General features: G+C 40.0%; 1 protein-coding gene across 4 annotated transcripts in view; it reads left to right on the top strand.

The window, feature by feature from the left end:
* Nucleotides 1-25988, top strand: part of ROS1 (ROS proto-oncogene 1, receptor tyrosine kinase) — a 132054-nt gene that overhangs the window by 6389 nt on the left and 99677 nt on the right. For 2 of the 4 annotated variants that reach the window (XM_058307324.2, XM_058307323.2), the window contains exons 2-9: nucleotides 3393-3437; nucleotides 6687-6746; nucleotides 8574-8600; nucleotides 12878-12938; nucleotides 16784-16932; nucleotides 17605-17743; nucleotides 21370-21571; nucleotides 22171-22247. In XM_058307324.2, coding sequence (XP_058163307.1) covers nucleotides 3393-3437; nucleotides 6687-6746; nucleotides 8574-8600; nucleotides 12878-12938; nucleotides 16784-16932; nucleotides 17605-17743; nucleotides 21370-21571; nucleotides 22171-22247 — 760 coding nt within the window. The remainder of the gene's footprint in view (nucleotides 1-3392; nucleotides 3438-6686; nucleotides 6747-8573; nucleotides 8601-12877; nucleotides 12939-16783; nucleotides 16933-17604; nucleotides 17744-21369; nucleotides 21572-22170; nucleotides 22248-25988) is intronic. The other 2 variants (XM_058307325.2, XM_058307326.2) reach the window with 2 other exon arrangements.

Genomic DNA, 25988 nt, shown 5'->3' with positions numbered 1-25988 from the left:
TATCAGGGGAAACTGAGCTACAGCTTGTTAATTATTGCAAACCTCTAACACCTTCATATCATGATAAAGAGTTTGAACCCCAGATGGGTTAAGTGACTCCCATCTGTTTCTCACTTTTCTTAGAGTTGGGTGCCTTGCATAGATTATTTCTTTTAGTTCTCACAATCTGTGAAGTATGCTACTATACTCATTTTAAGGATGATGAATGAGTTTCAGAAAATATAGATAACTTATCCCAAAGTCATATAAAACATAAGTGGCAGATTTGTGATACAAAGTCAAAGATTTTAAGACCATTCAGGGTTGACTAGGCTCCTCACATCACCAGGAGAATCTTTCTTAGGATGCTGCCTAACATTCTAAGGTGGCAGTAAATTTTAAGATTACAGCCAGGAGAAATATAAAGGAAATGTACTAGGGTAATGGATAAGAGGGAAGGAAACTTTACCTTGGCCTCTTTCTGCATAAAGCAGCTTCCAAATGAATAGTAAGGATTGTAGGTACCAGAAAAACTATAGACTCCAAACTTTACTCACTCACAGGAGAAAGTTTTTGTCACATTCTCTATCATTAAGGGAAAGGATAAAACTGCCTGCTTCCTGGACCATCTGTGCCTACCCCTGGCTAGATCCTCTCCTGCTAACAGGATTAAAAAGAGTATGGATGTAGGGTAGGGTTAGAAGGACAAAAGGAATACTACTTTTCTAAAAAAGAAAAAAGTTAAGCATCATTTCAGCAACATATGTTTCCAAATATAAGAACAAAGAGTGACTCTGAACCCAGGATGTTGCTCCCTCTATCACGGAAACTAGGAAGACGCTTCTCTGGAATCTTGGAGCTCTCACTTTTGTTCACTGAAATAAATATTCACAGATATGCTATGCATTTAACAGAGGAAAAGAAGCAGGCAATGTCAGATGACATTCAGAAAGACACAAGAGATGGGACATTGCAATGTGTTTCCATAGACACTCCAGGTACTTTGGTTTTGAAAATTGCAGGGCAAAAATATGACTGAATTGGATGAGTTTCATCCTTCTCGATGTATTTCTGTTGAGTCCCAGTCACATCAGACTTTTATATTCTAGCGGTTGACTCCTGTCACTACTTGGTGGGAGTGACTGTCCACCCCATTCACAGAGGAGGGAAAAAACTGGACAACATCACAGGGCAGGTTATTTATCAGAAACTGCATCATCAAGCCCTGGGCCTCCCTCTCTTCCTGTGTCATTCTTTTTTTCTCTGCTTCTTCCTTCTTTCCTTTGATCTCCTCTGTTCTTCATGTTCATGATTTTTTCCTTCTGCCAAAGATTTTGAGGACAGAAGTCCAAAATTTCGGTGCCAGCAAAGCAATGCTTTCTCCTCAAAGACATTCCGGTGCAGGCTGCTGGCAGTCCTTGGGGTTCCTTGGCTTGTTCCCTGACTTGCTTCAAATCAGGGTGTCCTCTCCTTTCTCTCTTTTTTTCAGTTACAAACACTGCTGTTTATTACACACAAAGTAATGACTGTCAATATGAACATGTGGGCTTTTACACAATCTGCTGTGACACTGTTTCATTTATGGGCAAAAGCAGCTTTAAAGGAAGACTCTGGAAAATTTCTAGCAAAAAAGTTTAAAATAGTACTGCATTTGCAAAAACAGTACCATAGAAGTGTATTTCCAGAGGGAGTGGTAATAACAGCAATTCAGTGAAATTTCCGAACTACTTCTAGTTAAGAACAATTTAACTTGTTTTAATTACTAAGTGGGCATATTTAAAATGAAAATAAGTAAAAAGTAATGTATCTTTTAAGACTAGGCAAATTACAAAAGATGTTAATTTTTTTAAGTTATGTTAAGAAAATATGATAAGGCTTTTATGAAGTAATGCATTTGTGCAAGGGTAGGAAAAAACTCAATCATAAATTCACTATCTTCTACTTGCATTTATATCATTGTATTGAGGAAAGGGGGATCAAAAACTTCTTTCTGAAAAAAAGAAAATCATGGAAACAAAGCACTGTTAAGCACTTGGCTGTGCAATTAATCTAAAAAGTACAGTTCTTATGTGCTAAGTACTTACTATCTAAAACCAAAAATGTATTAGATATCTTTCTCCTTTCCCTACAAATGTAACTTGTCAGGTAATAGCGCTGAGAGGATTCTTCATTTGCACATCATATAAGAGAAATAAAAGGCAACATTTATTCTTTGGTTCCTGCGCCTGATTACTTCTCAAGTAAACTCCCACAGTGCTCGGCCGCTAGCTAATGCTTCCAAGGCACAGGTCTTCTGGGGCATTCCTAAGTGGAATGTGACCTTGAATTCATGAATGTATTCTTTCAGTAAATATTATTGAACACCTATTATCCATCACACACAGTTCTAAGTGCTGGGATATAGAATGAAGAACAAAGTGGATGGCTTCCATGGAAAAGAGAGAAAGTGAGGTTCGTGGTGGAATGTCTTCTCCCCACCTCTGAAAAGCGTGGCTGTTCAGAAGGTTTAAACCCCCAATGGAATCACATTTGAACTTTCTAGCACCTCCTGGGACATATTTTGCCTGTTGTGTTAGGTAAGCCAAGGAAAAATGCCCCGTGCCTTGCTGGATTCATTAGCTTTCCAATTCAATGGGTTCCAATTCTGCAAGCTGCTTAAGGGGAGGTTCTGATCAGTACCAAATGGAGCTACTAGAAGTACTCACTTGTTTTCCTCTGCTTATAATTCTAAGGCAACTCAGTGAGGGAGGTTAAACATTAGGTCATATCTTTGTAACACTATCTGGGGACTTCTCTGAGTATCCAAAGCCCAGTATTGCCATCCTTTGTCAAGCACTTGTGTTTGTGAAGAACTCCGCTCAAAGCATGATTGGGAAGAGGATGTACAGTATTTAGATTTTTCGCCCTTAGTTCCCATTTCTTTCATTTTCCCTTAGTACACAAATGTTCTTAAAATGTGTATGTGAGAAATAAATAGAGTAATCATGTGTTTTAATATATAAAGAAGTCTGACTTTGCATTTGTTTCTCTGCCCTTGATAGGATTGCTTTATAAAAAGAAAAATCTGAACACAACTCATCTCTAATCCCAAAGTCTTTCAATGAGTAATGCCACAAGTTTATTAGTTCTGCCTGAGAATCTTTCCATTGTCCTTAAACCACTCTTTAAAGCCACACTCTCACCTTCTCCTTTGGGTTTTCTGCAGAATTCTTAGGCATTTACATTCATAATTTGCTCTGGCATTTTGTCTGACTTAACAACTAAGTGACTTTAAAACATCTGACTTCTTACTTCACAGTTAGAAAACACTGAGAAGGCAACACTATTCCAGGAAGCTTTTAAAGAAAAGTGGTGGTGGTTACTCTGAACACAATGTTAAGAACTGGTGTTTATTACCTCCCTCTTCATTCCAGGGTAGGCAGCTGGAGACTGGCACACCGTATAATCTGAGTGAACCGGTGAGTAATTGCTTCCCTTGTTAAGAACTTTACAGTATTTGTGTTGATAAAAAAGGGGCAATGGTCAGATTTTATTACAATAAGAACAATTGCTAATTGTACTTGCTGGTGTAAGGTCCCTCTAAAATACTGAAAAGTCTGAATTCTAGCGTATTCAAAAATAAAGTCAGGGACAGTGTGTTGGAGTGGAAAGAGCACAAGACGTATAATACAAGTCCATGATTTTGACTCTACGTAGCTGGGTGGCTTTGGGAAAACTGTTTAATATTTCTGAGACTTAGTTTTCCTTTGTGTTATCTGAGCATGTTGGACTAGATGATCTCCAGTGTTTCTTCTGATGATAACATTTTATGACTTTATTACTTTTCTGTACATGTACTTATTTTTTCAACAAGTGTTTTGTGACTAGTCACTCAAAGTTAAGTATGAAGCAGGCACTGTAACAGGCACTAGAGATTGAAGGCTGAGTAAAATAGGGTAGGAGAGAGAGCCTCACTTACATGAAACTGTGGCCAGAATAGAAGCGTGCGTGAGGGGCAAAGAGAACATGCAAGAGGATGCATGGACTAGCCTGCATGGTCTTTGAATAGAACTTGCAAAATAAAGAATGTTCTAGAGAGACTAGAGGGAGCAAGTATACTAGTCAGAGGGAGCCTCTGTGCCATGGCACAAAGGCACTATGGCCCGAACAAGGCAGTCTGGCTTGTTTAGGGAAGTAAAGACTATTTCAGTTTGCTTGGAAAATGGGTCATGTGTATGGTGGGTGGGGAAGTGGAAGAAGAGTTACCAAAAATTTTGACATAAGAGAAGGATGTGATCAGATATTGTTTAAAAAAAAAAATTGCTCTAAATGCTGTTAGCCAGAGGGGATGGGCACAGGAGAAAAGCAGGGGCAAGTGAGTGAGGAAGTCAGAGGGATTTCAGTTAATGAAGCGGTGAGTGAATAGGACTTGGTGCTGGATTGTGCAGGGTGGGGTGGGGCAGGAGGGAAGGGTTATGAGAGGAGAAGAAGATGCTGTGGTTCCTGGTTTGGGCAGCTTGGAAGATTGTAGGACATTAATGGAAAATACAGCAGGAAAAGAGGAGGTGTGAGAGCAGAAAATAAAACATGGGATTTGTTGTTCCACACGCTGCATTTGACGTGTTTTGTAAGACTTAAGTGGCCGTGTCCAGCAGGCAATTGGATGCTTAGGTTAGGAGGGCATCTTAGCTGAAGTAACAAATTTGGGGATTTTTTGAGTCTAGGGAAGGGTAGCTGAGGTAGCGGAAGAGTTGGCTCTGGAGAACTTAAAGAGCAAGAAGAGAAAAGCAGAAGAAAGCACACAAACACATAATGGGTGAGAGAGGAAAAAGGAGACAGTGAAGAAGACTGAGGAGGAGAGAGGAGAAGGGAATCAGGTGTCAGGGTGGCCCATGAGGGAATGTTCAGTGCGGTCCAGGTGCAGAAAAGCCAAGTAAGGGAAGGAGAATGGGGTCCATTTTGCCCACTAGGAGGTCGGGGGTAGCTTTGGGAGAAATTTTCAGGGCATTGTATGTTGAAAGCCAAACTGCCGGGATTGAGTAGCAAACTGTCGGTGGTCAAGTACAAAAATCCTGAATGTGAAAAGGAAAGAGAAGGGAAATAGGAAGGAGGGATTTTTAAGATGAGAAAGACGTTTCATATGTCAAACTAGGCTAACCAATTTTTGCTTTAGGGAAATTTTATTTGTTGGGAGATAGTTTATGAATAAATAAACATTTTTAAATAAATATTACAATAATTTATGTGGGCATTTCTGAAAATGATGGAAATACTTCTTCTCTTAAGAACTTCATAAACATACTTTTTAAAGTATTATTTAAACTATTCAAGATTGCAGACTTCTTGCGGTAACAGCTGTCATCTTTATTTCTGTGTCCCTTGAAGTACTTACTACTCTTACTCCCTGGCACATGGCAAATAATAATTGTAAAAGAATGCATTGCTTCTCAAGAAATTTCTTTTCTAAGGAAAGTAAGATTCACCCAATCAGGGCTAATGCCCTCAAAATCCACATCTCTGAGACTTTACCTGTTTGATTTTATACCTTCAGAATTTTTAGGTTCTTTTACTTTTGGAGGCCCTGCCTTACCTCATAATAAATATATTTAAATGCTCTTCTATCCCATGGTATATATAATTTACATACAATTACATAGGAGTTAAGTTAAATTGCAGATGATTAGTTGAAATAAAGTTATGCTTGGTAGAATTTATATCTTTGCACTTTTCTTTTTTTATGTTGAAGCTCATTTTTTGTTGTATGTTTGAATCATTTTCATAGGCCTATAATGTCTCAATGAATAAGAAGCCAGCATCCTCTGCTCCTGAGGGTGTGTAGTCACTGTGCTACAGGAGGGAAAATGCTTTCAGTCTTTGAAAACTTGGTCCCCTCCCATTAATTTAAGAGCCATGTTTATGAGAAGGGGATATTCTGTCATTTCCTTTGGCTTAGGAAATAGCAAGTCTGCCTTGACATGGTTTTGAAGGCTCCTCTTAGGCCCAGGTGAATTCCAAAGCTGTAGTTGATTGACTCTGTTGCAGTCCAGCCCTTCTCTAGCATCTAGAACTCAATCATAATTAGATAGGTCTGGTTCTCAAACTCAAAACCCAGGCATGCTCTCTTTGAGATCAGTTTTTGGGCTTTTGTCCTCTCATCCTAATAATGGGGCTTTTAGTTTGTTCTTGAAATACGGTATCCACCTTATACCTCATTTGTATGATGGGAACCCTTCAGGGGGCCAACTCTTCTCCTACCAGAGCTCCTACTTCCTTCTTTCCATCAAGCAAATGGAACCCTGTGGCTAGTAGACAGCAGTCTTCCCTAAATTGTCCACCCATTTAAGTTTTGCTTGTTGCATCATGGACGCATGATGCACTTGATGCCATGTTGTTCTGGACTTACCCTATTGCCAACTAACTATCCACACTGGACAACGTGCACCCTGAGATTGGGTGCTCTCAGGGTTCCAGGGCTTAACAGAACCCAAAACAGTGCTTAACTCCACAAACTACTCCACCCCCCAACCCCCACCCAGTGATGAACCACACCAAGACCTGTTCTGTCTGTTAGAATCCCAAAGGTCCTGGTCCTTTTGAGTCCACAGCTTCCTTGGATGACTTCTCTTCTAAAACACAGGGCTATACTTTTTGTTGTTATATTGCACTTTCAAGTGACAACAGAAAGTCTCATTTCCTCAGTCACCATTGACTCCTATTGATTCTTGCAGTGCATACAAGGATGTCATTTTTGGAACTCTGTTGATCAGGAAAAGTGTGCATTAAAGTGTGTAAGTATGAATTATGTTTCTGCTTTGATAGTGATACTTCCTTCAAGATAAAACTGCTCTAAAATGATCCTATTAGAATTGCCATTTCTTTTTCATTCTTTCCTTGACTCTGAAGGAAAAATATGGCAGCCTAAGTATAGAGAGTAATGGAAAAAAGGTTGAAATCTACTGGTATGACTGCACATGTAGGACAAGCAAAGACCATGCAAACCTGTAGCCGGGGATGCCCAGGGAGGCCTGAGTACTCTAACTCTAAAGGGCTTTTGGTAGATTGAAGAATGGTAGGTACTTGTTAAATTTCCCAGGCCCATGCTTCCAAAGCTTTAATGTTTAATTATCAGGATATCTTATAAAAATGCAGATTCTGATTCAGTAGGACTGGAAGGGAGCCTGAGATTCTGCATATATGACGAGTTCCAGGTGATACCTTTGCTACTGGCCCGAGGGCTGCACTTTGAATAGCAGGTCCCAAGGTCATTTTCCAAGCTTCTCTGCAGGAAACATGGTAGAAATCTAACCCAAAGGCCACAAACTCCCATGTTCACTCCACTCTATGTAGGAAATACATCCCTAGCACTTTATTTTTCAGTTTTCATTTATCCTGGCCTTGCCACTTACTATGAAACTTCTTCACTAAGTATTGGTATTTTAGTTTCCTCATCAATGACTTAGGATAATAAAATCTTCCTCCTAAGGCTAGTGCCTGGCGCATTATAAGTACTCTTACCATGTGGATAAGAATTTTGTCATTTAAAAGTGGGTACTGGGGAGTGGATGTAGCTCAGTGATTCGGCACCTGCTTCCCGTGCATGAGGTCCTGGGTTCAGACCCTGGTACCTTCTGAAAAAAAAAATAGAAATAAATACATAAAATTTTTTAAAAAGTGGGTAACTTTGTTCAGGTTGTTCCAGAGGTTAAATCATTAAAAATCATTGTAACATTAGGAAATACTAGTATCATTTTCTATTAAAGAGAAATATAGTGTTAAGACTTACATGAGGACACTAACCTCTCCTTTTATATAGTCCTCAGAGTTTTTCTTACTTAGTATGTGCTGAGAGATCTTGATTATGGGAGTTACTTTTGTCCACTCTCACGTATGGCTTTGTGTCTCAGATTGGTAGTTACCAAAATGGGGGGAAGGTGTGCACTCCCTTAGGAGCTAGTCTATTCTCTAAAAGCACTTTCACCTTCCCTTGGTAGCACTTTTCACAAACTGCTAATTTAAATAAATATTTGTCTACTTCTGTTCATCATCTTTTACCTCAACATGTAAGCTCCAGCAGGGCAGGATACTGTTCACCTTGTTCACACTGTATCCCTGCACCCAGTACCAAGCAGCACGTAGCAGGTGCTCCGTCAGGACGTGAACTGATGAATGGGAGGCAGCATTTGTTGTCTGGCAACAGTCCAGGAAGTGCAATGGATGCTGCAGTGGACAAAACAGAGGAATTTGCTGGCCCTTGCTAGCTGGGGCTATTGGAAGCTTTTAATTCAAGTTTTGTCTCCCTTGGATGTCTGAAAATACCCCATTGACTCTCTACCTGACCCATCACAGATTACCTCTTAGTTGACTGGGATTTTTTAGTAGCTGTGATGCTTCATTTTTCCAATGACACAGATAACGTACTATTTTATGGTTGTTGGCCCAGTGGACTGACTGTACAGAAGGCCCCAGCTCTGGGCTCCCTTGCTTTTGGATTGTGTTCTCTTAGTGGTTGTTAGTGGTGGGACAAGAAATTAATTTGGAAGAAATGTATAGCTGAGTGTCATTAAAATTGTTTACAACTTTTAAGTAGTTTTACTTTCCTTTTGTTTTCTGTGCAGAATGATACCTTTGCCACCATTTGTGAGGTGAGTTGGCAATCACAAAGATGTCATCTAATCTCACGTCTTTATCCTTTTTCTTTAAATAACTCGTTAAAATAAGACATTATATATTCTTATGAAGAAACTTGATGTGTTCTCAATGCATAGAAATACTCTTCCTGGGGGTGCTATTTCACTAGATGTAAAAATGTATAATCCTTTTGTTGGTGCATATATTGCTACATTACACACACACAAACACACACTCACACATACACTTCTTACCCTAGTCTGGTTCCTGCACCTGGGAGGGGGAAGGGAAAAGAAGAAGCACATCCAGGGATATCTTTATCTCTACTCATTCATTTTCCTCCCCACAAATTGTAGTGCTCATCATGAAATAGAGGACATGAAAAGAGAACTCATAAATTGTCATTTTCTTCCTTATTCAATAAAATCCTTTAGCAACATCTTGAAGCACAGCTGTTTTTTTTTTCCTGCTGTGATAATAAGACATTCCTTGAGAGCCCACATGAGACAAAACAGAGAGCAAAAATGCTTGCCTTCAGTAACATCCCGTCCTGCAAGTGTTTCCCGCTGCTTCGGGCTGCCCTGGTCTCTTAAGTAGCCCCTCACACTTGATTTCCTCTTCTTTAGAAAAGCCTTAGGAGTTTGACCTTTCCTACTCAGTCTTCTTCAGTTAAACTTACCTGTCCCAAGCCTCATCCCCTCAGAATTCATTTTAGGTCACTTGACAATAGGTGCGTGTGAAGACACTACATTAGTTCCCAATTTAAAAACTATGTTTTGTTCTATTTAAATGCCCTTGAAACTAGGGAACAGACCTCTCTATAGTGCCTGTGCTAGATGAGAAAATGGGGGAAGGAGTGTAAATGATCACCCCTTAATAAAATAGAAGCATTCCCTTTTCCTGGAAAACACAAAACCAGAAACTACTAAACGGAATATTTTCTGAATAGTCTGTGGTTATTCTGCACCTGAGGGATTTTTTCCCCTTCAGGAGTAAGTGGAGGTGGGGGTTGCCTAAGAAGAGATAGAAAGGAGGGGAAAGTAGCCCCCTACATAGATAATTAAAAGTCTCTTTTGATTGAGATTTTAAAGCTTTCTGAGAACACCTTTATATGATTAAAGCAAAAGCACCCTCAAGAACGGGCCCCAGGGAGAGTGTGTCTGTCAGGAAAGCCAGGGAAAGAGAAAGTCTCTCAAGCGTTGAAGCAGCCTAGGGACGCAGAAGCAATGAAAGCTCCTGGCTCCCAGGATCATTAAGCTGCCCAGGTACCTGTGATGATACAACGCAAACATTCTATCCTATTTATACTGGCTATTTTAATAAAATGTCACACTTTAAAGCAAAACTGACAGTAATACATATTCAGCTGCCCACACCTTTAGGAAATCAAACTCTTCAACCTGTAATGCCTCCACCTAGGAAGCCTGGAAGGTTGGCAGTTCATGTGCTTTGGAGGATATAGTCTTGGAATTGAGAACTTGGCAAAATAAAACTTGGAAAATGATGATAGCCGGTGAGATAGCTTATTCCTGATAATTTAAAACACAAATTAAATCATATCACTCCTGAAAACCCTATGGTGGCTTCTCATTGCAATTTGAGAAAAACACAAACTCCCGGCTGTCTGGGCTCCACTGCCTCCCCACTGCCTGACCTCCCTGGCGCTGCTCGCCCTTATTCTCTGTGCTTTTCCTTCTTCCTCGACTACACGGCCCATTCCTGCCTGAAGGCTTTGTTGGCTGCTCCTTCTGTGCTTCCCCAGAGCGCTGCAAGGCCAGCTCCTTCTAATCACAGGTCTTGACTTGAGTGTCACCTCCACACCATCCTGATCACTCTAACTAAAGTAAGTCTCCTTCCTGTCTAGTCAGGCCCCATGCCTATGGCCTGGTTTCTTTTTCTTCCTCACACTTATCATTATCTGAGTGTATCGTATTATTGATTTAGTTACCTGGCTGTCGTCTATCTCCTTCTAGGAGAATGTAAGTTCCATGAAGAAAGGGAACTTAACTGTCTTGCTCATTACCATGTTTTTAGAGCCTGAAACAGTGCTTGGCACATAAAAGGCACTCAGCAAAAAGTCTTTGAATGAACGAATCATAACTTTTTAAGGAAACAATGCCACAATTCATATGGAGAGGCTCACCAGAGTCATCTCGGGAGGCGATTTGGGTGTGTCCTCAACGTGTTACAGAAGAAGAGGTTCTGGCAGCTCCTGTGCCCAATCTGGGTCACGCAAGGGTAGAGCCAGAGGGATGATTATAAAGATGGTCTTACTAATATGGCCCAAGTGGGGGTAAGGTCAAGGCCAGAGACAGCAGGCTGATGTGGGCCTGGGAGGAGTGAACCTGACTTCCACAGTGGCAGTGGCAGCTCAGTAGCCTGGAATATGCTGGATAAGTGCCCCATTCAGGGACTCCATCTTGGAGTCTGTGAATCCCTTTGATCCAACCACCACTCAATTCTCTGTAGGCAACTCTTAGCTTGAGAAACACTGTATAACCTCATTTGAAGTCTAGTACTAGATTGCCTCCATGTGGATTTCAGGATTGGGTATAAAAAGAGAGAAAGGGAAGAAAGGAGAGAAGGAGGAAAAAGAGAGATAGGAGGAGAGAGAGCAAAAACCAAATTGATAGCTTTGCCTTTACTTGAGATGACATTTAAATTCTCACGTAGATGGGGATTTTCTTATATATTTTCCCCTGAAAAACTCCAGGAAAAATAAGCCCACACTTCTCCCCTAACTAGATTTCCAAATAAATATTTTTCCATCTCTTTTTTCCTTCCTTGAAAAAGTATCACATTATGTAATAATTTCACTCCCACTTGGTCTGTTTATTCTCTGCACTTAAATATGTTGAACATGTTTTACTGAAACTCACAAAGAGGCTGTGAAAAGCATACTAACCCTTTAAGTTAAATAATCCTGAGGTATTTAAATTAATCCTTAACTAAGCAAACTAGGGCTTATCAGGCTCCACTTCCTTTTAGTACCCAGATCAAACATTAGACAGTATTTGCAAGTTACAGCCCCTGTCTACCTGAGATATTAGGGCAAGGGCATTGTGTCATAGTTTCCACTATTATCATGAGAAACAATAGCGTGTTTTCCTAAGTATTATAATTATAAATTGAATGAGAGCAGGAAGATCGATCACTTTTGTGTTGAAGTTTTACAATGTGTGTCTTTTCTCTGAGGTTTTTTGCCTTTTTTTTTTTTAATAACGTTAATGCATTTAAGAGTTTTAGGAAACTTGTGTCACAGTCATCAAAATATTTATTGTTTTTGGCTAATGAGGCAAAATATTAATTGTCATTAAGTTTATGAAGGCCTTAAATTCAACATTGGTATTAAAACATCCATTATAAAGTTCAGCTACTATAAAATTTATAGTCACTTTAAATTTCCCAAGGAAGGGATGGACATATAACATAGATAGGTAACCCTTAAGCATCATTCTTGGTTACAAGTAGAGGTTATTAATTCACCAAACATTTGACCAAGATAACAAACATATATATAACAAACATATAATTGAATTGTTGTACTCAGTGTTTTTGCAAACTGTGGGATATGACTCCATTAGAGAGTCATGAAATCAGTTTAGTGACTTGAGAGTCACATTAATGGAATTAACACCTCTGAGATGTAGCTTTGAATGTGGTTACAATGGGGACATTTTAGATTGTATATGTTACTAGAATACAAATTTCAAAACAAACAAACCAAACATTTTAGTGCCTAAAACACAAACCACACCATTCTATCAAATAAAAGCTGAAGGATTAGTCTTCTATCCCATACTTTAAAATAAAAGTAATTTTTTCCTAATCATGTAACATGAGAGAGTTCCAGTTTGGAACCAAATACTATGAGGTTCATGTGCAAGTACTTATTCTATTGTGATGCTGCTATTGCTACTGTTACTAAGAAATTTTGTGTATTTTTGGCAGCTAGTCAACATGTGGCTGACAATGACAAGAGTCAGATTAAACAAAATGAAAAGAATAGAAAGGAATAGCATCTAACATATAAGAATGCGTCACAGGATGACAATTTTCTAAAATTAGATTGTGGTGATGATTGCACAATTCTGTGAATATACTGAAAGTCACTAAACTTTTAGTGGATGAATTTTATGAATGTGGAATTATATCTCAATAAAATTGTTAAAAATGGAAGGAAAAAGTAAGTACGGTTTCAAGAGTTTTTTTTCCTTTTTCAACAAGTTGAGGCTTATCAGTAAAACCAGTACAAGGCTGCACTAACAGGCCTGTTACCTGCCTTCCATAGCGAGAATCCTGTGAGGTCGGCTGCAGCAGTGCGGAAGGAGCGTACGAAGAGCAAACACTAGGTAAGAAAACACATAGGGCTGTTACGACATAATCTTCTCCACTCTAGGGACTTGTGCTCATTTAAGGATAATGAGGCATATAGTAAGATATCTAGACTTCTTTATTTCAGTATGATTTATGTGTGTGTGGGGGGGTATAAGGAAAAAATAAGTACTGTTTCAAGATTTTTTTTCCTTTTTTTAACAAGTCTATGTGGCTATAGAGAAAGGGGCTGGGGGAGGAGAATTCAATAATTTCCAACATGGAGGCTACTCTGATAGAGAATCACCCAAACTTTTCTTTCAGAGCAAAACAGGGAACTGAGGTCCATGACAGATGTTTAGAATGAGGTTAACCCTCAAGTTGAGTAGGTGCAATCACTTCTATCTTTTTTTTTAAGATTTATTTTATTTCTACTCCCCCCACGTTGTCTGCTCTCTTGTGTGCATTCGCTGTGTGTTCTTCTGTGTCTGCTTGCATTCTTGTCAGGCGGCACTATTTGTGTCTTTTTTTGCTGTGTCAGCTCTTCATATGTGCGGTGTGACTCCTGGGTGAGCTGTGCTTTTCTCGCACGGGACGGCTCTCCTTGCGGGGCACACTCCTTGCATGTGGGGCATCCTTACCCAGGGGTCACCCCTGCGTGGCATGGTACTCCTTGCGCATGGCAGCGCTGCACATTGGCTAGGAGGCTCTGGGTATCGAACCCTGGACCTTCCATTGGTAGGTGGATGCTCTATCAGTTGAACCACATCCACTTCCCCGCTTCTATCTTAATGACAGAGACGAACTTAATCCTGAGCAGACTTAATGTCAGGGAATACCACCGTAATGACCTGAAGGTATAGGAATATTTTATTTACTGTGCACTTCATTATTCAGCTAACAGTTTTTCAAAAGAGTTCCTACTGTGTTCATGGCTCAGCATAAGGCTCTGGGAAGTTGGTAAGGTACATGGAAGTAATGTAGGCTTCTTGGTTTCAGATTTTGAGGAAATAAGGCTTGTATATCTTTAGCTATCTCTGCCTGCTGTGAGAACAGATTGGGTGTGTCTAAGTAGATTGTTCTGGTGTGTTAATTGCTCTGGTGGAACAACACTTTGTTAAGTATAGCTTGGATGTTAGCAGCTATTTTTTCCAGAATTCCCTACTATCCCCTGCCACTGGAAGATAGTTCCCTCCAGACTGGGAGATGCGTGGCTCTTTCATAGATTGTAGTACTTGTTTCAGTGGCTTGCTCCTTGCTCTCACTGGCTCATGGAAATAGGAAGGAGGATCTTGCCTTTCTGTCCTTATTTGCTTCTGCCCCGTAGGGACCCACAAAAGATCCTCCATGGCATTTTTCTGGAGAGAAGGGGATATTGAGATTACATTTTTTTCCCTTCTTCATAGTGGAAGTTAGCTGTGGATAAAATTTATATTCGGTTGGTTTCCAAACTGTGGTGTCCCGGCATCACATCAACCTCATGGGAAGCCGTGGGGTATTTTCAATTCTAGAGGCACATAAGGATACTAGACATCGGTAGCACAACGCTGGTACTAGTAGAGGTAGTTCATAGGATAACTAATAGATTGTGTTACATTCCTTTCTGTGATATCACATCTTGGCCAAGCTAGGATTTTGGTGATTGCTGTGATTAATAGCAAGTATCACAAAACACTCAACATTTAACAGGAAATGAAGATGGTGATGTTCAATTTGATTACACTGTTGGAGAAGTTTTGCAGTACTCAATAAACACACAGATCCCAGGAGTATGTGGTTTTAGTTATTTAAAAATGAGGCAAATATATTGATTTTTCTTTTAATTTATGCATATTTTTCAAACACCCAAGTTATAAGGACATACATACTTATTAAGTTATTATACTTAATACATAAAACTCTTAGGTCTTTCTTTTGGCCCTTGGAGTCATGAAAAAATTGCTGAGCAACTAGCAATTCCAGAGCCAAGAAAGTTTGGGAAACTTTGACTTGCATCTTTTTTTGATATAATTGAAAATTATATTACCAATCTAATTTTCCAATTCTGTTAGCTATAAGTGTAATCAGTGCTTTATTTTAAATTTCCCCTTGGTTATGGATTAATGTCTGTATACCACTAATAAATGAGATGTACCTAATCTAAATGAAGGCCTTTGTCCTTATAGAACCATATCTCTCTAGTTTTTTGTGTTTTTTTCAGTGAATTTGTTCCCCCATGCTCCTAAGAATCTTTTTGTTCATGTACCTGTTTGTCTCTAACACTCCTGGCATCTGGTCCATTCATCTGTGAGTCTGCTATATTATTTGATTTTTAGATAACCTCCAGGCTCCTTTTCTGTATGTTGAGGAATCATGATAGCTAATAATATATTGAAATAAAAATAGCTAATATTTTTTAGGTATTTATGAATCAGGCACTGTTATAACTAATGTATAGGTATCACCTCTTTTTGTCTGAGCAGTATATGCACCATTATAATCTCAATTCCCAAAAGAGAAAATTGAAGCACAGAGCAATTCTTGCTTGGGTTCACATAGCTAGGGAGAGATGTAACTGGAATTACAAACTAGCTATCTGATTCTAGAGCCTTCTCTTGTGCACTCTGCTAGGTACGGAAAGTACTACATAGCTCAGTCTAGCATCTCCTCCTTATTGGGTTTACTCATTTCAATATTTTAGAATGCACCTGCTATACCTCTTCTGTTCCATATGCACCACCATGGCTCTTAAATGCAAGTGTACATTAGCTATGACATTTACATTTCATTTTACTTGTATAACTGGTTTTTTCTAATACCTCCTGGCACTGCTCCCTCATGCTGCTGACAGCTCCACCATTGAACGCCTCAAGGGGACCCACAGCATATTCCAATCCCTGCTTCAAGGGTCTCACACCACAAAAGGGAGGAAAAGTGGAACTGTGCTTTGCTTGGATAATTATAGTAGCCAGAAATGAACCACAAATAGAAGCAGCAGAGGCCAGGGCTCCGTGGGCTGAGCCCTCAGGCGACAATGGCTGTCCCTTTTCTGGCCATGGACTTTAATTGGTTCAGACCTGATATCTGTAGTAATCAGAACTGCATCAATTTTTTTTTAACCAGAAAGAGTGAGGTGATGGGCATGTGTATTTAACCATTTTAAGATCCTTACGAAAATTTACCACACTTTTCCAATCAGAGTAGTGATTTCTTTCACTACAAAAGAGAGCCAAAGCATTAAATTCATCACCATTTTGGAAAAATAAAAAGGGTAAAGTGCAATCATTTTATCCCAGTGGTACACAGTGTTCAAAAACCTGGCTCCTAGCACAGTGTCTGGCAAGAAACACCTAATACACCTGTGCATTCAGTTGTTACGCCTGTGCTTAGAAGTCATGAAAGATTTTGAAGTGGAAAACAGCTGAACATGGAGTCCTTCGGTGTGAAGGAGCTTACACTGTACATATAAAAATAATTTGTTGATTAGATGGGTAGTAATAGCAAAGTTATGGTGTAAACTTTCATCTTTCTGTTCTGAGGAAGGGCTGGCTCTGCTGTGCCACAGGCTTGCCCTGGGCACCCCTGCCCATCGGCAGAAGGGGAGTGGTATTCTAAGAGGAAACTGGATAGTCTCATAACACTTCCTGTCACCTGCCTGTAAAAAAAAAAAAAAGATTATCTTCAAAGATAACAGTGAATTCTGTGGGGAATAAAAAAGTTTCCAGACACACTGGCTGACTTTCAAAAGATATATCAAGCAGTTGAGTGTGTGAATCACTTATTGTTCAGGCTGGATATTGGGGCGATGTGCAAGAGAATGCTGAATGTACCAGATGGAACGCACACTCTCTCCTGCTTTGTTGGACAGTGGTGCATGATAGATGAATTCTTATTTTCTCCCCAGAAAATGCAGACCTTCCCACAGCACCCTTTGCTTCTTCCATTGGAAGCCACCACGTGACATTACGATGGAATGCTGCCAACATCTCTGGAATAAAATATATCATTCAGTGGAAATATACCCAACTTCCCGGAAGCTGGACTTATACTGAGGTATGAAAAACTGTCTGTGTAAATCAGCACATACCCTTTTTGCAGATTATTAAACGTGTCAAATTACTATATATATTTATATAAAAAGCCATTCTGAGAAGATTCAAGCATAAAATGAGTGGTTGGATTAGATGAGCTTGAATCTCATTTTATGAGGAATCTTCATTTTATGAGGAAACTACAATATTGGAAATAAATAGTATTCCTTTAGCACTGCATCATATCACCATTCATCCAATTGGTCATGATCTGTTCACCCCACCCAAAAGATCCCCATTAGGATGGAGGGCAGTAATAAAATTCTCACAGCCCTTTAGATAAGCTGCTTAGGGCTCATGTTTTAGGAAGTCATGAGCAAGTTCAGAGAAAAATATTCACAAGGCACCAAGAATATTACCATAGAAAGATTAAAGTGAAACCTAGAGACAATTTTCAGTAATTGAGCCCACAAATTCTGCTATTTTGAAGGAGAGAACTTCTGCATGAGTTACGGATCTGACATCTGGATGCTCAGCTCTAAGCTCCTGGCCTCCAATTTGTCTGGTCTGGCAGGTTCTGGGTGGCCCAATATCCGAAAGGCCCTCTGTCTCCTACAAATTAATCTGTGCTCTCGAGCACAAATTGCAGTGGTGACTCTATGAATGCTGATTCTTGATCCCCTCATTGATCTAGGCAGTGTCCAAGCTCTCATACGTGGTGGAGCCCCTGCATCCCTTCACTGCATATACTTTCCGAGTGGTTTGGATCTTCACAGCCCAGCTGCAACTCTATTCCCCCCCAAGTCCCAGTTACAGGACGCATGCTCATGGAGGTATGGCGTGCACGTGCTACTTAAGAAATGAGATTAGAACAAAGCGTTGGTTTAGTTCATTGCTATATTAAACAGTGAAATGTGATTATTCCTTCATCGATTGGCCCATTCAAAAATGGTGTACCTACTACATGGTGTTCCAGGCTCTTGTGGAGATTTGGTGGAGGAAAGGGAAGCTAAGCAATAAACATGACAAATGAGGAAGTGAGACAGTGCCCGGTACTGTGGCAAGAGGAATGCTTTGAGCAGAGTCTGTTCTTTGAGGAAGCAGAGGATGTTGTATTAAATAAGGTGGTCACTTGTAAGCTCCTGGAGATGGAGAGGTGATGTTTGTGCAAAGACTTAAAAGTGGCGAGGGACTTAGATGGGCAGATGCTGGAGATACAGCATTGCAGGCAGAGAGAGGGCCTGTGGGGAACCCGTAAGGCCAGAGCAGCCCTAGCCTGCTCAAGGGGCAGGAGGCGCCCACGTGGCTTTACTGGAAGGCGGAGGGAGAGGAGAAAGAGATGAGATCAGAGAGGTGGTGGGGGTCAAATCACAGTGGGATTTTAAGGACTGTGGCCTCCACTGGGTGTGTAGGGCGTCACTGCAGGGTTTGAGCAGAGAAAACTTTGACCTGACTTTCATGTTTAAAGGATCACACTGGCCACTGCAAGGGGATGTGGGAGGAAGCAGGGAGACCTGATAGGTGGCCATTGAAGTACTCTAGGTGAGGGATGCCCAGGGCTGGCTGTGGTGTGGTAAGAAGTGCTTGGATTCTGTATTTATTTCCAGATCTGTTTTTTAGTTTTTAAGTTGCCCATTTATAAACTTCTATGGCTGGATAAACAATGAAATCTATAGAAAGGGTCCAAGAATATTTCTTATTCTTGTTTTTCCTTGAAAGTTGGTTATTTTCATATTATACTTTTAATACCATTGAAGAGAAGATTGGGAACTTTTTTTTTCATTCATTCAAGTACTTTTAAAGCACCTATTATATACTAGCCATTATTCTAATAACCAAGGATGATGAAGTACCCCCGCTTATTGGGCTTCCATTCCAGTTCAGAGAGACAGTCAAGCAAGGAACTATCTATAACTATTTGTTGGGGTTTTGAGAGGACCCAATAAATGGGATCTCTCTTTCTAGCCTGAGTCCTAAACCAATGAGAGATAAAACAAAAGGACCAGCAAATGAGGAACAGGATTATCACAGTTATTTCTGATAAATACTAAGTTGGATGATTATTTCTGAGCCAAAGTGGGATGGAGTTGCCAACACCCTGTTCCTCAGCTTGGACTTTAGAACAACCTACTTCAGGGAAAGTTGGAGTCTGCAAGAAGATGCTGCTGCCTCTTACAGATTTGGCTTGAGAAAGAGGGATAAAAAGATCAAATCTCTTCTTTCAAGACAGGGTTGGGGGAGTTCTCTCTGAGAGTGACATTTGTGCAGAGCCTCAAATGATGTGAGTCACGAAGCCATGCAAAGATCTGGGATGTGTTTTCCAGGAAGAGGGTACAACAGAGGCAAAGGGCCCGAGGGGAATAAGCTGGATGTACTTGAGGAACAACCAGTGTGCCTGGATGTAATAAGCAAAGTGGAGAGTGGAAGGAGATGAGGTCCCATCATGCAGGGCTGTGGTAAAGGGTATAGATTTTATTTCCAGATGTGATAGCAAATCTTTGGAGAGTTTTAAGCAGGGGAGGGACTGGTTCCAGTCTTTAAAAAGTTCACTGGCTTTTTGCTTGAATAGCCTGGGGGTGGAGGGTGGTTAGGGGTGGAGGCAGGAAGACCAGCTAAGAGCGCAAGCCAGCGAAGATGGTGGCTGTGATAGGGTGGTCCTGGTGGAGAAGGTGGAAAGATTTGTGGTCTATTTTGAAGATAGAACTCATGGGTTGCTCAGCAGATTTGGTGTATATAGTGACAGGAGGTCAAGTGTGATAGCCTAGATTTTCAGTCTGGCACATGGATCCTTCCTAACTCAAAGCAATGCCTCATGTACTCCAACTGTATTAGAACCTTTCCAGGGCTGGGGAGACATTACGGTTCACGGACCAAGGCTGGTCAAATCAAAATAGTTAAGGTGGCAAATTGCTGCTTTCCACTGCTGGCCTTTCTTCTGGATGCACACAACTACACACTGTTCAGGTCTTCTGGATCCCACACTGCATGTCCTTGCCATGCATAACATCTTATGTTTTAGATTCTCTCTCACTTCCCTGGCTCTCACCAAAACTTAGAAACTTAACTCTTTTATGATCCATTGCCTAGCAGCCCTATTCTCCTTTAGTTATAGGAAATAAATGTCAGATGATGTTACTGTCTTTTCACTGGGACCCTTCTGAAGATAATTTCTTAAGCAAATGGAATGATTGTTAGGCAAGGAATATCATCCTTTCAGAGAAGATTTTTTGGGGAAGGAGATTTGGGCGATACTACATTATAGCATGGAGGTGGCATTTAACTTGCTTGAAGTGGAGCAGGCCCTGTTTGGGCATTGAGCACAGGCTTTGTTTTTTTGTTTTTTGTTTTTGACATCCCCTATCCTGAATCAGTGAGAGATAATTCCTACTTCCCTGCTCACCACGGCAACTGAGAGCATGAGCAGAAGTGATGTGATGAAGTTCATGTTTGCCAAAGCTGAGTCTGAGAGTTGGTGAGGAGTTGAATCAGAGAAAGATTGAGGGACCAATTAAGGGGATTTTTGAAAGCCCGTGCAGTGTAAGGGTCAACACTCTTACTTCGCCTGACGCCAACTAGTCAGCGGTGATGCAGAGCATTTGCCGAAAGTGTTCAGAAGGAGAGAATTCTAGTCAGGAGCAAAGTGACATCGTTAACAGTGTTTCTTTATGTGGAAAGAGGAAATAAAGAATGCAGTTTGCTGTGGAAAGGATATGAAAAGTAGGGGGACACCTGGATAAGAAAATTCAAGAGACTAGAAAACACTGAAGGTAGGCTGTCAGGTCATTTGTATCCTTCTGTTTTTTACCACTTAGGTAGCTTCTAAAGTCTTTGAGCAAATGCTTAGTCATGTAATGCATGTTACTTTAATCCTTTACAAGGAAGTGGGCGCTGTTTTAGACCAATCAACCTAGATTCTAAGGGGGACCTTGGGAACTGGGGTTAGAAAAGTCCAATTTTGCCAAAAAAAGAGAAGCAGACTGTTCTAATACCGGCTTATCTGAATCCATATCTTCAGCGGGAATCAGTCAGGCCTCAGCAGTCTAGCAGTGAAAAGGCCTCAGGACTCACCCCATTCATCTTGTGTTAATCGTTAACTCCAGTTTCATTCCAGATTCTCTTCTCCTTCCTGAACTATTTCCATCCCCAGTTTCAACCTCCAAGGCTTTGGAAATTTTTCACTCCTTTTTCCCTAAAACATTTATTCTATTAGTATACACCTATATATAATTTTATATCATAAAGTAGAAGTGAGGAAAGTAACATTGGAAAGATTCCCTTGGAAAAGTAGCTAACATGTCATTTAAGGATGAAGAGTTGTACCTTGACCTCTATAACATTTTTTGAGTGTTAATAAAAATTAATTTCTGTTCACTTTTAGAAAACAAAACAGACATTTTTTCCTAGCCTGTCTCAAAAACATAAACCTTTTATGTTTCTCTGTCACCGTTATCTCTTCCAGTTCCTGAAACTGCTCCTTTCATTAGAAATATTGAAAGCTCAAGTCCTGACACTGTGGAAGTCAGTTGGGCTCCACCACAATTCCCGGGCGGACCTATTTTGGGGTATAACTTAAGGCTGACCAGTAAAACTCAGAAATTAGATTCAGGGACACAGAGAACCAGCTTCCAGTTTTATTCTACTCTACCAAATACCACATACAGGTAAGAATCAAGTCGTGCTGAGGAAAATGTAATCGGCGGCATAGGTAAAAAACAGCTTAAGTGTTTTGTGAGATGTGCTGGTGGGTTGAAGTTATTATAGTTTTCTTCAAGCTTATATGCTTAGTAGATGGCACCATCATAAGCATAAACCTTCTCAAGTATCTCTTTGTTATGCGGGAGACTTTTCTAATATGACATCATAAATACCATGAAAATCGTTTCTTTGCTTGATCCAATGGAGAAAAAGGAAAAGAGGTCAAATCCTGTTCATGGTATTTTTATGAACCATTAGTGGGATTCTTTTACTATGTTAGCTTTTCTAGCATTTACTAATGGCCCCTTTAGATTTGGGAGTAATGAATGGGGGTCATGGAGATAGCAGAGTTCAGTTTTTGACCTCTGTGACCCTGAACTGTTTCAGGGGGAATGCAAATAAGGATGTGATTGATGGTCATTTTAGTGCTGGGCAATGGTCCCAAATAACTAGACACACGCATTGCCACATAGTTCTTTAAATAGAAATGTTAATGCTCCTATTTTTATCTCAAGTTCATACCATGCCAGGTGAAACACATCTCTCCCAATTGTTTTTGGAATAGGTTTTCTATTGCAGCAGTAAATGAAGTTGGTGAAGGGCCGGAAGCAGAATCTAGTATTACCACTTCATCGCTGGCAGGTATGGGCCAGGGTTGCTCCGTCTGTCATGCAGGGAGTGAGGGGTGGCCAGGTGGGTCCAGGCCTCAGGTGTTCGGCCATCTGGGGGACCTAAAAACTCCACCTCTTCTGCCCCAACTAAAACTATCTTTTGGGCACTTGGTAGGTTTTCAATTTTAAGTGAGTCTAAGTATTTGACAAATAAGAAGGAAGTGGTTGGATGGAAAGTTCTCACATAGAATTCAGGAATTTAAAAACTGGAATGAAAAAAATTGAGGGACTTTGAATATGGCCTCAAGCAAATCCTTGGTTTCAGTTAGAATTACTGGTGATTGTGACTCACATTTACACACTTCAGTGACATATTTACCCTCTCTATCCTAACCCCTTTGTTACATCATTTAACACATATTAGATATCTTCTTTTCTTCCTGTCTCCTTAGGTTTTTAAATATAGCTGGACTTTAATAATTTACATTTTACCATTTTGAATATTCAGTCCAACAAATGGACATTTCTTATTATTTTCTAAGTACTCTTTTGGGCTTTGGCATTTTAGCAGTTGCCTTGGTAGATAGAACCTTCATTGTCTGAAGCCTGGGTGAGCAAAATAATACGTGAAAATGCTTTCTAAGAAGCACTGGGAATTCTTTGTGGAAACTAGTAAGAGACCTTTTAGTAACACACAAAGATTCAGAATTCCACAAACTTGTTTTCTATCTTCACCAAACCCGATTTGTTGATTTGTCCTCTTCTCACCCTAGTCTGAACATGCATATGCTAGTAGATATCAAATGCCATCTATCACCAGTTTATTTTTTTGGCTAACTACGCTCTAGGAAACAAAAGGTATTTTTGTTATGCAGGAAGCATGTCCAAAGGGCGAGTTTAATATAGAGCAGGGTTCAGGTTGTTGTTATGGTGATTATTGCATAGCATTTATTAATTGCCCTCAAAGTGTTCACCAACACACCCTGCATCAATCTCTAATTTAACAGGGCATCAAACAAAGTTCTGCAGCCCCCATGTTTCAGTCTTCTAAGGACTTTTCTTCTGCCACAAAGGGGGAGAGATTGAAGGCAACACAGACATAATCAATGTCTGTATGTTATGCAACTACCTATCCTGGCCTGGGTTGGACCTCCTACACCAACCTTTCTCATCACCAAGGATAATGAGCTGAACTCCTCTTGGGGCAAGGCTGCTGAGAATAGCTCATGTTGTTGTGGAATTTAAGAGAAGTTCAATTATTTGAGTATAGAGAGGCCAGGACTCAGCAATGATTTTGAGAAGGAAAAATGGTTTATTGACGGCCGGCCGGACTCGGGAGCTTTCAGTTTGAATCCCGAGCCCCGAACAAGATTTTCAAACATCTTTTATACAGAGAGGAAAGGCCAAATGGTCCCTTTGTTTCAGTTCTCAATAGGCTTCAATTAGCATATATCTTCCACATCTTAGGTAAGCTTTTAGCATGGACTCCAGACATTCTAGATAAGCCTTTAGCATATTTGGTTTTTGCATTTCCCCTAAATACTTAAAGTTTATAGCCCCCGCATTGTTAAACATTTCCTGGGACTGGAGCTGCTGCTAGTCCCCAAGGGCAGGACTGCAGCCCCCCACCGTTCCACACCCACAAGTCAAACAACTTAGTTATCTCTGAAGAGACAAAGAGCCTTCCACCCATAGCCCACATCATTCCCCCCTTTTGTCAAAGTTTACTTGCTAAGCTTTGGCATAATTATTGTTGGAGCTATGAGGTGGATGGCTGTTTGTTGTCTTGACTGATTATTTATCAGTCTTTAGTACAGCATCCAGGACCGTTTTTAGAAGTTTAGAACTTTTCATTCTGGACAGCAGAATCTTGGGCAGGGGCCTCCCGCAGTTATTCTGCTGCCACTGGCACTCACGTGGATTTCCAGTCAGGTTCCAGATCCATCTATTACTTTTATTTTACTCTTAAAGAGTTTACACCTTTAATTTAAAAGGGGTGCTGAAGGGAGACGATCTCTTTTCTGTAACTGCTTCCTGCTGGCCATGGGCTGTAGTCATTGCCTAATAAGGTGTAAAAACTCTTTAATTTATTCTAACTGGAGGAAGATGGATCTGGCATTCTGTACGAAGTTGGATGAAGTTTTCATATGGTTAATAAGATGTTCACTCTGAAAGAAACAAACTTAATTAAAATTTTGGAATACCTGTTTTTAAAAGAGGACACATTGGATTACAGAGGTAGACAAGGTTAGGTGCCTATAAAGATGGCATTCCTTAAAAGCTGGTGGGAACAGCATATATATTCTTTTTTAAGTTATCCATCTTTAGAGAGAAATTGCAACAGACACTTAGCTTTGTCTGAAGACACATTCCAAGCTGTTCAATGATTGACACTCATTCGCTCTGTCAGATGCTCCTGGTGAACTGGTACTCCTTGGGCAACTGGCTTCACTCAGGATTAGAACACTAATTTGGAAATACTCTTAGTTTTCACCTGTGGGAGTGATCAGAACTACAGAATAAAGATTTTTACACCTTGGTTTTCATTGTACAATTTCTAGCAATTTTGACTTGTTCAATAGGTGACTCACCATCAGCAAGCAAGCCTCACTTTTGCTAACTGAGACTGGCTGAGACTGCCACCTTATTCTATAGACATGTTATTAACTGTTTAGAAAATGATTTTTCCAGGAATTTAACATGTCTAATATACTTCTGCACTTGATCCAAAATAGAAAAGATAACATTACAATTATTAGGCATATATTTAGTACAGGATAAAAGTACAGCACTTAATATTAACTAATGTATTACTTAATGCATAAGGATTCAGAGTTGCCATTATTAGTTTTGAGTTTCAGGTTTGTAATACTTTACATGTTATCTCTCCATGAGAGCAGGCCATAATGCCAATTGTGTTTAAGTTTTACTTACAGTCTCCTGGTATCATGGCTCCACTTAGCATGTTCTTCAACGCAGTGAGCAAGTTGCAGCATCCTTCCAGTATTCCAGAGATTTTCCAGTATTCTACTAGCCTGGTGCATAGTGCTCTCTGGCACCATGGAACAGTGCCAGTCTGGAGGCGATATCCATTGTACACTTGGCTGTACCGAGTCATTATTGGCTGCAGGAGCTTGAAACTGCAATATAGTGTCCATCGACTTCAGGAGCAGAACCAGAGACTGATATAGCACATATTTTTAATTGAGGGGTCAGTGACCAGCTTAGCCAATAACTCACATGGAGAGGCCACCTGTAATGTATACAAGGCCTGGTTCGAATGCACAAGAGTTTGACAATGTTAAAGTTTATTCCTTGTTTTATATATATATTTTAAACAACTTAACGCAATACATATATCAAATGACTATTTACTTACACAATTTTACTATGAAGATAACAGTAGGTACTTTACTTTAGTAATAGAGGAAAAATATTATTTTTCATTGTTAGAATGAAAACAGAATATTTCCAATAGAATCAAGACAACTTTTTATTACCATTTACTTAAATGTGTATTTTGCAGTGGCCTTCAGACAGGTTTATTATCATGAAGTTATTTCTGCTACCAATACCAATCTAAGTTTCTTTAGTTAACAATGACTTCTACAACTAGAACTATTTAAACATTTTCAGTTTGGAAGATGTTTTACAAACTCTTTATAATTGACTATAACCGCATTGACTAGACACCTCATGTTTAAATAAACTTACTAAATTACAATTACCAATGAAAGAAATTTACTCTTTATTTAAGAGAGCATATCTACAA

The sequence above is a fragment of the Dasypus novemcinctus genome, chromosome 11 (genome assembly GCF_030445035.2).
Source record: "Dasypus novemcinctus isolate mDasNov1 chromosome 11, mDasNov1.1.hap2, whole genome shotgun sequence".
Classification (NCBI taxonomy): domain Eukaryota; kingdom Metazoa; phylum Chordata; class Mammalia; order Cingulata; family Dasypodidae; genus Dasypus; species Dasypus novemcinctus.
Note: the sequence above shows the minus strand (reverse complement) of the source record. Positions and strands in the feature narration are given on the sequence as shown.